General features: G+C 42.5%; 1 protein-coding gene across 1 annotated transcript in view; it reads left to right on the top strand.

Annotated features, from left to right (window-relative positions):
- Positions 1 to 10,721, top strand: part of LOC108549592 (protein FAM184A) — a 16,899-nt gene extending 6,178 nt beyond the window's left edge. The window contains exons 6-16 of the mRNA XM_017903064.1: positions 5 to 107; positions 592 to 944; positions 1,427 to 1,858; positions 6,694 to 6,867; positions 6,951 to 7,157; positions 7,316 to 7,567; positions 7,822 to 8,108; positions 8,196 to 8,298; positions 8,388 to 8,582; positions 8,658 to 9,674; positions 10,115 to 10,721. Of these exons, the coding sequence (XP_017758553.1) occupies positions 5 to 107; positions 592 to 944; positions 1,427 to 1,858; positions 6,694 to 6,867; positions 6,951 to 7,157; positions 7,316 to 7,567; positions 7,822 to 8,108; positions 8,196 to 8,298; positions 8,388 to 8,582; positions 8,658 to 9,674; positions 10,115 to 10,210 (3,219 nt within the window). The 3' untranslated portion in view covers positions 10,211 to 10,721. The remainder of the gene's footprint in view (positions 1 to 4; positions 108 to 591; positions 945 to 1,426; positions 1,859 to 6,693; positions 6,868 to 6,950; positions 7,158 to 7,315; positions 7,568 to 7,821; positions 8,109 to 8,195; positions 8,299 to 8,387; positions 8,583 to 8,657; positions 9,675 to 10,114) is intronic.
- Positions 10,722 to 11,200: the final 479 nt, after the last annotated feature.

Genomic DNA, 11,200 nt, shown 5'->3' with positions numbered 1-11,200 from the left:
GCAGATAAAAGCTCTCGAGGACGCTTTGGACGAGATTCAAAGACTGAAGGAGACTATCAAGACTGAAGGGAAGCGCGAGGACGATGTGGATCTAAAAGAAGACGTTGGTACGTTTCGCTAATAGGACCTAAATTAAAACTAAAATTAGAGTTAAGCATGCTGGGATAATTGGCAAAAGTTGGTGGGCAAACGAACATATTACTTTCCACGTTGTTTACGTAAGGTGCGTGCAGGAGTAGTGAAACACGAGTTAAATTATTACGTAATTAGGCCACTCGGGTTTGACACTGTAAATGAACAGACTCGTTCAGAAATGGATCACTCGATCAAGGATCACTCAAACGATTTATTAAAAACTTCGAAAAAATTCCTACAATTTTCATAATTAATTTCTTCATTACCTACGTTTGAAACAATAATAATACATTATTAATTCGGAAATTAATTATTATTGAAGCATTATTGAAAGATCCTATACCTCTTCTCTTCTCCAAAACTATGTCAAAGCTCTGTCAAAACACTTGCTCAGTTTTGGCAACGGAATATGTTACAATTTCTTTAAAAATCGTCCGATTATTTTATTTTCAACAGATCCAGTCGAGTCGATAGACGACCCGCAAGAGAGTCCACCTGCAGACCGCGCGACGAACATCGAGGAATTCAAAAAGGAATTAACGCTGAAGAGGGAAGCCAGACAGAGAGCGATTGCCGCGGTTTCATCGGAAATGGAGCGGCTCAGACGAGAATTAGACGCGGAGAAGGAGGCTCATTCGGAAACTTCAAGGATGTTAGAGCTTCTGAGGTCCGGCCAGAACGACTCTCAAGCTCAAACGAGCGTGGCAAGTGACAGCTTGAAAAAGACTAGAGACAGAGAACAGAAACAGAACGAACACGACTTGGCCGTGCAACGTATGGAGGCTCGACGATTAACCAACATTCTCAAGGTAAATTCGATGCTTTCTGCGAGAATTTTAAGCTTGTTAAAGCTCGAATAAAATCAGTTAATCGCTCGAAATCGGTAGTTTCCGATCTTTCTTCGAGTACAGTTAAGATGGAACGCGTGCTGGCCAGTTTACACCTTTCGTTTCTAAAACAAACTGCTGGCAAAGGGAAGTAAACAGAACGGGGAGAATAGAACAAAGAGACGATAGTTAAACCATTGTAACTGTATACTCTGATGAAATTCTATTTCCTTTTGTCCTTCTGCGAGTGATCAATTTTAAACAGTCTGCATTAACAAAGAATGCTTCAATAATCCAATCGTATGCAATTTTTGGGCCTCAGAAATTGTTTTATTTCTACCAAGTGTCAAAGTTTGACGATGAAACGTCGCCTCCGTGAAGTCAACATCGAGAAATTATTTTCCAAATTGATTCCAAAAATTTTTATTTTCCCTGAATCTCAAAATTTCGCTGTTTGACGTTAGGTATCGGACGAACTGAGGAACGACATCCGCGTGCAAATGGACAAAGTGGACGATTTCCGTTACCATTTGGAAAGTGACACCGATCAGAATCGGTACCGCATCCGTTGCCTGTCAGACGTAACCAATCGCACGCGTGAGGCCGTTTACGTCACGGAGCGTCATGCCAACGACCTGAAGGACCATCTAGCGCAGATTCTGGTCCGACTGGGGGACAGAAGCTTCTTGGAGCTGAAGGACGAGGCCGACCTGGAGTGTGAACGTCAGCTGGAGAATATCAATAGCCTGAAGAGCCTTTATAACGAGAGGCTGAAAGTGCTGAACGAACTGAGGGAGACGGCAGTGAGGGAGCTGGCCGAGACCAGGGTGAGATTGGACCACTCGTCGAAAAAGTGCGAATGCTTGGAGGACGACTTGAAGAAGGCTGACGAGAAGGTATTAGAAAATGCTTGACACGTATCGTAGAACTTATTTAGACGGTGATCGATTCTTGATTCGTGACGTTAACCTCTTCAGGGACGAATTTTATCCAAGTTAACACATTGCATAGTTATCTAAGTTAACGCAACGCGCTTCCAGGGCCAGCATCTTTTTGAGGGACCCAGAAACACTTTATACGATGCATGTGTGCACTTTTTTGATTTGCATTTGGTATTGTATTCACATAAATGTTACTTTATATACACAAGACTTCGTTACCCTGGTAACGTAACAAGAAAGTCTATTTTTAATTCCTTAAATCATCGATTGAGTCGAAGAAACATGAAAACGAGATACCTCGTCACCTGGCCACAACGTTCGGCTTGCTAAAGACGAGATATCTCGTCACCCGTACGCAATGTGTTAACGTTGCAATGATTATAAAGTAGGGTTGCGGAATCATTCTCACCCTTGGCAATAGATGGATTGCTACTTGATGGAGTTTCGAGGACTTGCAAGAAAGTTCTCGGTAAAAACTCCTCGTTTTCTATGTATATAGAATTTCCAGACTTGCCAATAGTATTCCCGTCTATAGGCAGAGCCTGCTAGGTAGTTTTCCTGATGAATCCCAAGACGAAACGCATCCCTTCCTTTTCCTTTCATCCTACAATTCCTTTCTGGTACTATGGCATTTTCCAAGAATTCTTCGCCTATGTTGGCATGCAATCTTCTGCCAATTTAGCGATTTTATATTAGGCGAACGTAACATGTGAGGAGATATTCCGCTTCGGCCTCGATGAAAGCTTTTGGCCAATTTCGCGACTTTGCATCAGGGTAGCATAACATGACAGGAGGTCGTTCGACGACCGATTCCAAGAAGTGAGTGGACAATACATTTGAGGTCACTGCCTAGTTCCTAGTGAAGCTGGGAATGTGAGCTCTAGATATGGGAGAGCTTACAGTGTGCCTTATCTGTACATGTGGTTATCTCGAGCTTTTGAGCTTGCGAGATTTTTTACTGATTTTTGGCCGGAAGATTCCGGTCTGAAAGTGAGTAGCGAAAGATGACATTTTTCGATGACGGCCGAATCGATTGCGAGTTGAATCAGTCACGTGGTTCGAATTTTATAGCGTTTCAAAGACAGACAAAACTTCCTTGAATTCTCTGTGTCAAAACTTTTGCAGTCCCTGCAAGAAATCTATGGCCAATTTCACGATTTTGTATCAGGAGAACATAATATGACGGGAAGTCGTTCGGCGAGACAGTTCCGAGAAATGACGTCATTTCCAAGAATTTTCGGACAATACCTTTGCCGCCTCGAACAAAAGTCTCTTTCCGATTTCGTGATTTTGTATCAGGAGAACATAATATGACGGGAGGTCGCTCGCCGAGACAGTTCCGAGAAATGACGTCATTTCCAAGAATTTTCGGACAATACCTTTGCCGCCGCGAAGAAAAGTTTCTTTCTGATTTCGTGATTTTGTATCAGGAGAACATAATATGACGGGAGGTCACTCGCCGAGACAGTTCCGAGAAGTGACGTCATTTCCAAGAATTTTCAGACAACGCTTTTGCCGCCTCGAAGAAAAGTTTCTGGCCGATTTCGCGATTTTGTATCAGGAGAACATAATATAACGGGAGGTCGCTCGCCGAGACAGTTCCGAGAAGTGACGTCATTTCCAAGAATTCTCGGACAATGCTTTTGCAGCCTACACGGACAATACTTTTGCCGCTTCTGGACAATACTTTTGCCGCCATAGTGGACAATACTTTTCCCGTCTCTGGACAATACTTTTCCCGTTTCTGGTCAATACTTTTCCCGTCTCTGGACAATACTTTTCCCGTTTCTGGTCAATACTTTTCCAGTTTCTGGTCAATACTTTTCCCGTTTCTGGACAATATTTTTGCCGTTTTGGACAATACTTTTCCCGTTTCTGGACAATACTTTTGCCGCCACGGTTGACAATACTTTTCCCGTTGCTAGTCAATACTTTTCCCGTTTCTGGACAACACTTTTGCCGCCACCGTGGACAATACTTTTGCCGTTTTTGGACAATACTTTTAAGGCCTCGGCGAAAAAATTTTGTCCAACTTTGCGACTATGTATCAGGATAACAGAACATGACAGGACGTCGTTCATTGCCCGATTCCAAGAAATAACGTCATTTCCAAGAATTCCGTAGGTAATACTTTTGCGGACTTGGTGAACAACTTTTGGCCAATTTCGCGACTTTGTATCAGGAGAATATAACATGACAGAAGATTTTAATTATTTTTCTTATATCGTGCTTAAAGATAAAATTTTAAATTATACTTACCTTACAATACTTACCTTGCGATACATACCTTACAATACTTGCCTTGTTCATCTTGCTGTACATATTACTTCAACAGATATTGCTCACTTTCTACTTGCAAAATTCAAAGGGAACATTGAAAATTTATAAGAGATAGGAAATATCTTGAGCATTGTGCGTAGCTCTTAGCTTGGTATCGTTCCACAAAGATTTTTCTTTGGAAAACGATACCAATTACCAGGTCTCACCACGAGGAGGTGGCTACGCATCGAGACCCGGACATGCGCCCTAGTGGCGCATCCTACTGGCACTATCTGCACCAAAGGTATGCTAATCTAACTTGGAGCGAAAGAAGTTAAAGCGAATCTACTGACACTTTATTATATTTCGTGTCTTACAAAAGGGTTTTCGATACGGTATACTAAAATTTATTACTCTACTGTCGCAACGCTAAGACTCTAATATTTATAAGTTCCCAGAAATTTAGGGAATCAAATATGAAAATCGCGAGCAAAGAAAAATTAAGTACAAATCGCGACGCGCCCGAACGAGTTCGCGATTATTCGAAAGACCGACTAGCCTACGAGATGTACTCTCGTGTACAAGACAACTTCATGCCTCGGCACCCTTCCGATCGGGCCTAGCTCGAGTCCAGTCACTGTCGTTCTCGTCAAGACTTACACGTGGACCAAGGATAGTCCCCGAACCAATGAAACTTCCAGAGTCGACACGAGGGTCCGGCGGGGCCTTGCAAGTCAGACAGACACTTCGCATCCCAGCCACACGGGGTAGAACTTAATCATCCCTGTGGTCTAACCGTAGACACTATGTCCGTCCAACTGCGTACCCGAACCCCAGTCGCGTACGACCGGGGCAGCTGGACCCCCGCATCAAGTCCAGAAGAAACAAGTGACCCAAGGGCCACCCTGGAACTCGATGCTTGACGAGATTGACAGTGGCTGGAAATGAGTGTCGGAGACGAGTCGTGGGATGACTTATGAGACGTGAAGTTTTCGAGTACACGAGAGTGCGTCGCGCAGGCTAGTCGGTACTTAAGAACGATCACGAATATCGCGAGAACAATTATGTTCCGTTTGGTAACGAGAGGGATAAATATGAAATTCGCTCCAAGTTAGATAGCTTACCTTTGTACAGATAGCGCGCACATGAAACTTAGTCTAGGTATCTATCTTATCACTACTTAGATCTAACACATACCTCGTTGTCCATTGATGTGTACCAAATGTCTTGAGGAAACTTGAGAATCTTCTAAACCTAGAAGCTAAAACAGAATATATTATTGTTAATATAAACCTGAAAGAAAACGGATTAGTACGAGGGAAGAAAACGAACGAATAGAAACCATGAAGGTTAACCAAGTGGAAAGAGCAAGCCATCGATGAGACATAAGCAAACCAACAACGAAATATTCGAATTTTCAAGTAATGATCAATAGAAACGAAAAAATAAAATCTGTAAAAAGAAAAGTAATTAAATCCTGAAAAGGAAAAAATATTAAAATCTGAAAAAATAATAAATTAAACCTGAAAAGAAAAATAATTATTAAGAACCCAACGATGAGAGATACGAAACCCAACAATGAGATATAAACAACCCAACGATGAGATATGAACAACCCAACGACGAGACATTCGAATATCATGAACAACCCAACGATGAGATATGAACAACCCAACGATGAGATATGAACAACCCAACGACGAGACATTCGAATATCGTACGAAATATTCGAATGTCCAAATAGAAATCAGTAGAAACGAAAACAAAAAATCTGGAAAAAGAAAAAATAATAATACCTGTAAAAAGAAAAATAAATTAAAACCTAGAAGAAAAAAATTATTAATATCTGAAAACAAGAACAAAATTATTAGTAAATTGTTTAATGGGGTGGGGTGAGGCTGGGGTAGCCATCCCCAACCTCACTTTCGACTCCCACCCCTCGCGCACCAAAAAATTTAGATACTACACCTCGGAAGTCGAAGTGACAAATGACTTCTGCTGCGTCGCGTCGCCCTTTATATAGCCTCCGATCGGCCGAACTCCCCACTCCCATCGAAAATTTTCGGACTTGGTCGATTTTATTAATTATTAATTTTCCGCTCTCATAGCTAATAATTTATTAATTTTTTCACTTTTACTATAAATATACATCGCGAGCAATTTGTTAATAACAATATCAATTTGTTATTAACAATATATTTAATAATTTACAAACTTTTTTGCAAACTATAAGTACATTTTTCCACACCTACGTCAGAAATTCAGATATTTATTAATTTAACCGGTTATTTATTAATTTTTTAATTTTTATTACAAATATACGTCACGAGCAATTTGTTAATAACAATATTAATTTGTTATTAAAAATAGGTGTAATAATTTATAAACTTTTTGCCTATTATATGTACATTTTTACATACGTACGTACAAGTAATAACCAATAATTTATTAATTTTTCTACTTTTATTACAAATTTTCATATATATTCCGTCTCTCTTGCAAATTGAAATTATTCTGGAAATTTGGGACAGATCGACGCCCAGGACTCGGAGATATCGAACCTAGAGTCTCAGCTGGGGCTGACCAAGGCTGACTGCAGGGATCTCCAGAATCAAATGTCTCTGATCAATGGCCTGTTCACGCAGATGCTCTTGGGTGCCACCTCTGCCGACATGGACCTCGATCGACTGACTCAGTTACTTCAGGTAACCACTATGACTATTACGAATTTTGCTTCGTGGTGATTAAATATTAAAATAAATTTTGACGAGACCCTCTGACCCAACAGGAGAATCACGATCTCATATGCGATATGGCGAGAGAGGAAGGCACCGAGGCTGCGGCGCTTCCTAAGCTGCTTCTCGACTTAATCGAGCAAGTGGAGGGCAGTAAAGGATCCCAGAAACGCGCTGACGGAGAGAACGGAAGCGAGGGCGAAGCTGAGAAAAAGGAGGACGATTTGCAGCAAGACGACATAGCTCATAATCTGCCCAAGGTAACACCTAAAGATTCGCTTACCTTTTCAGAATTTTTTCGCGTTGATCTATTCTAATAAACGAGTGTCTCTTATTTTACCATTTTACCATTCCTACACATATAGCTTTACTACATTTCGGAATGTAATTGAATTCTTAACGAGAAATTCCATGTCAGGTTTGGCGAGTGCTATTGGAGCTGCTGAGCTGTCACGCAGAAGGTGCTCCATCAGCTTCCGCGGCATCATCCTCGGACCCAAATATCTGTTACAAGTCGGTGGACACCCCAGCTGGTCCCAGACTAGTGATTTCGGTCAGCAAAACGTATATCAGATTAAAGGAATTGATCCTCGAGAAGAAACACTTGGAGAAGGAGATGAATCGAATGAAACAGCTGAACACTCATTTGGAAAGCAAACTTGGGGAACAGGTGAGAAATTAAAGCTTCGTATCGAAAACTGTTGTAATTAGGTGAAAGAGGAAACGCAGGGCAGCTTTCGACAATTGCCATGCTCTATAGTATCTCGCGCTTGACTAACGTCTTTTCCTAAAGCAGTTGAAAATGACTGTTACAACCTCTGTCTACTAATGGCGTCGTTGCTCCGGCGTTGATATAATCGATTTCGCCAACAGAAAAGTTGACAGAAATTCCTACAATGAAAACATTGTCTCGTTTGTCCCCAGGAGAAGAGACTGTCAGCAGTGTCAGCGGAGCTAAGCAAAACTTGGACGATAGTGGACCGAATGCAGGCTCAGCATCATCAGTTGCACACTCACGAGAAGATCCTACGGTACGAGTTGCAGCAGAAGCGAAAAATGTTGCAAGAGTTGAAGCAGGAATTGGAATACTGTCGCGAGAAATGGGAGTCAGCTAGGCAGAAGAACACGAATACGGAATTGGAGTGGAGAAGCTTGAGGCGAGAGTTCGCTGCTAGGAAGGCTCTGGCTTCTCACGATTCCTTCAATAACAGGTAAAACGATGTCTCCAATTTTATAACCTACTTTACATTTTCTTTTCTTCGATATCATACTCGATTGTAATTAATTCCTCGATGCAGTGCCGAAAGTGGATTCAGCGACGAGCGAGGAGACGACACGGACGAAGAAGACAACGCTGTGGAGGGCAGGATCAGACTAGGTCCGCGCAGAAGACCGCGAAAGGTTAAGATTGGTCAAACTCCATCGATCTAACTCTATTATCCGTTTGTTAAAATATTACAATTATTCTCACTCTAAAAATATAACCTCAGGAGAGTCCTCGTGCCCCGACACCAGACACGGAATCAGAACAGCCAACAGACACTGAGCTATCCGAGCCAAAGACAGGTTCCTCGACGACGTTGGAGCAACGAACGCCTACTCCAGAGACGGAAGCAGAGCTAGACGATGTCGAGGTCACTGATGCGACTCTGAACACCGAATCTACGAACCCTGCAGAGTCACCAGTGAGTTAGAAACCATTGCCACCCATACTGGCCCTAGACCAACTCCAGAAACTCACGTTTCCTCTTTCCCAACAGCTGCTCCCAGGAAGTCCTCAGGAAATACTGAACCCCTTGGACCAGGCTCTGACAAACGTCATCCAAGACCTGATAGGAAGCGAGAGTATCACCTTTGCGAGCCCCAACGATGTCATCACCTGTGTGGATCTCGCTAAGGAAGACCTGGTCTTGATAGACCCCGATCCCGATGAGCCTCTCATCGACTCCTGGATCACGTCGTCTCCTCGAGAAGAGCCTCAAGAACTCGACAAGGAAGTTGCCAGCCTGGACACTTCTGTAGAAATCGATCAACCATCGATCACGATCGAAGATCCTCGAGAGTCAACAGACTCGGACGGTGAGAAAGCAAAGAACGAAGAAACCCTGATATCGTTCGTGTGTCCTGCATCCAATGTGACTAGTCCAGCCAGCACACAGCCCGTGTTCTCTATCGGGCCCTTCCCTCTGTCTAGCGTGCCACCTTCGATCGTGAAAAACGTCCAATTCAGCGATCCATTGATCGTCGGTCCGTCTAATCCACTTTTTGCTCCAGTTTTCGGCGCGTCCTTGTCGAACGAACAGGTCCCGTCGACTCTGGACTCTGTAAACAGTCAGGACTCGGAGTCCAGGGAAAAACGGGGCGTGATAGACTCTGACAACGTGTCCGTGGACTCTTCTTCGAGCTTGGAGACTGTCAAGGAATTCTCTACTATTGAGGCTGCGTCCTCGAGCTCGCCAGGTGGCAACGATAAACGAGAGACGAGTTCCTCAGAGGCCAATGGGTCGCTCAAGCAAGACGAGAGGAAGGCTCCTGGTGCGAAGACCAGGACACCGGAAGAGGCTTTGGCTGCCAGAGAGGACAGACTGAAGAGGTTGGAGGAGCAGGCTAAATGGTTGATGAACAAGATGAACGCGACCAGCAGAAGAGGATCTGCTTTGAGTACTAGGTTAGAGGAGCTTCACGAGGTCTACGGGGAACCCCCGGTACCTCCACCCATGCCTGATGTCCTACCTAGTCGCAGGCTAGCGACCACTTTGCCGGATCTACCTCGTCAGGTAAGCGCACTTTGTCGGTTGAGAAACACTTTCTTCTTCGCGATTGATTCCGATTCGAGTTTCCAAGAACCCGTTTTGCGTAGTCGTTCCGTTCACGTGATGGTAATTCGCTCACGAGTCGTGTACATGGTTCTATGAAAAAGGATCGTGTACGATCACGTGTCGAATGTTTGCACGTATGTAAAGTTATATCGCGTTTACTATTTTAGTATGCTTTAGAGTTATTTAAATTTCGGGAATTTATTATCGAGTTCTTGGAAATGATTTTCTATCTTCTCGACCTGCTCTCTACGTATTTTTAATTATTCGAAATGTCGATATATTGAATACATGCAAATCCTTTCTTTATTTCTTATTTTATTTTGTGCTCTATATCCAAGTAACTGTATATCGATCGAATCACGCAAAGTTACGTGCCTGATGACGGTGTTATTGTTCAGGTACCTGAATCATCGACCACCGAGGGTACTAAAAATACCGAAAAACCGGTGTTGAGCGACGATTCCAACGAACCACCGCCCAATAACGCGTCCTGAGACGCCTACAATTTTTAATTGCCCGATTACGCCGCGTTTATTTCCGTCGAGCACGGAAACGTGAAGAACACGAGCTTCTTGCTCGTGCTTCGTCCCGAGAAACGTGTTGGCTCCCGTCTCGGAGAGGAATTATGTAATTCCGCGTGAGTCAATCTGTTCGGGCTGATCGCGGACATCGAAAGAACATCGCGTTCTGCTTTTCTATTTCCGATCTAAATGTGTTTTCTCGTCTAATCGTTGAATTTATGAAACGTTTCGTTAAATCTAAGAAAGACTCTGGAACCTATTCGTTTCACTATTGTCCACGCGAACGTTCTTCTTTCTCTCTCTTTTTCTCACGATCGAGTATTTTTATTATCAATGTGCCATCAGTTTATCGATGTAAGTGACGTCTCGTTGTTCCTAACCGAGAATCTATATGTGATCACTCGCGAATCCGTTCCTGTTTTGTACCTTCTACGAATTGTACCTACTAATTTTGCTGTATAAATAAAGATCTATGGGAAACGAATTTTTATATCTAGTTATTATCCCTAGTCCATTATCCCTCGTCTACTGTCCCTAGTCCATTATCCCTAGTCTAATGTCCCTAGCTTATTATCGAAGAAAAAATTTTCCTTCGAAAATATAATTCGATGAATCGTTTTAATTTGTACTAACCTCAAACCAATGTGGAAATCTAGAGAATGATTTTCCAATAAAATTTAGAAGACCTTACGTCAATGACATGAGGGGACAGGTGATGCTAAAACAATCAGAACGAAAATGTCTCGTTGATGGGATCGATATGATTTATTTTAAAATAATTAACAATTCTCAGGGTGTAAAACATTCTCGTCATGCTCCTCCCATTCGCATACTTGAGTCACTACGCTATATGTATACGAAATAGATATGTATAATATTCACAAGGCTCCTCGCACTCCGTGGATATAATAAAATTCGTACAAAATCGTTTGTATAACAAAAAAAAAAAAAAAAAAAAAAAAA

The sequence above is a fragment of the Eufriesea mexicana genome, unplaced genomic scaffold (assembly GCF_001483705.2).
Source record: "Eufriesea mexicana isolate 0111107269 unplaced genomic scaffold, ASM148370v2 scaffold2119, whole genome shotgun sequence".
NCBI classification, from domain to species: Eukaryota; Metazoa; Arthropoda; class Insecta; order Hymenoptera; family Apidae; genus Eufriesea; species Eufriesea mexicana.
This window is presented reverse-complemented; position numbering and strand designations above follow the sequence as displayed.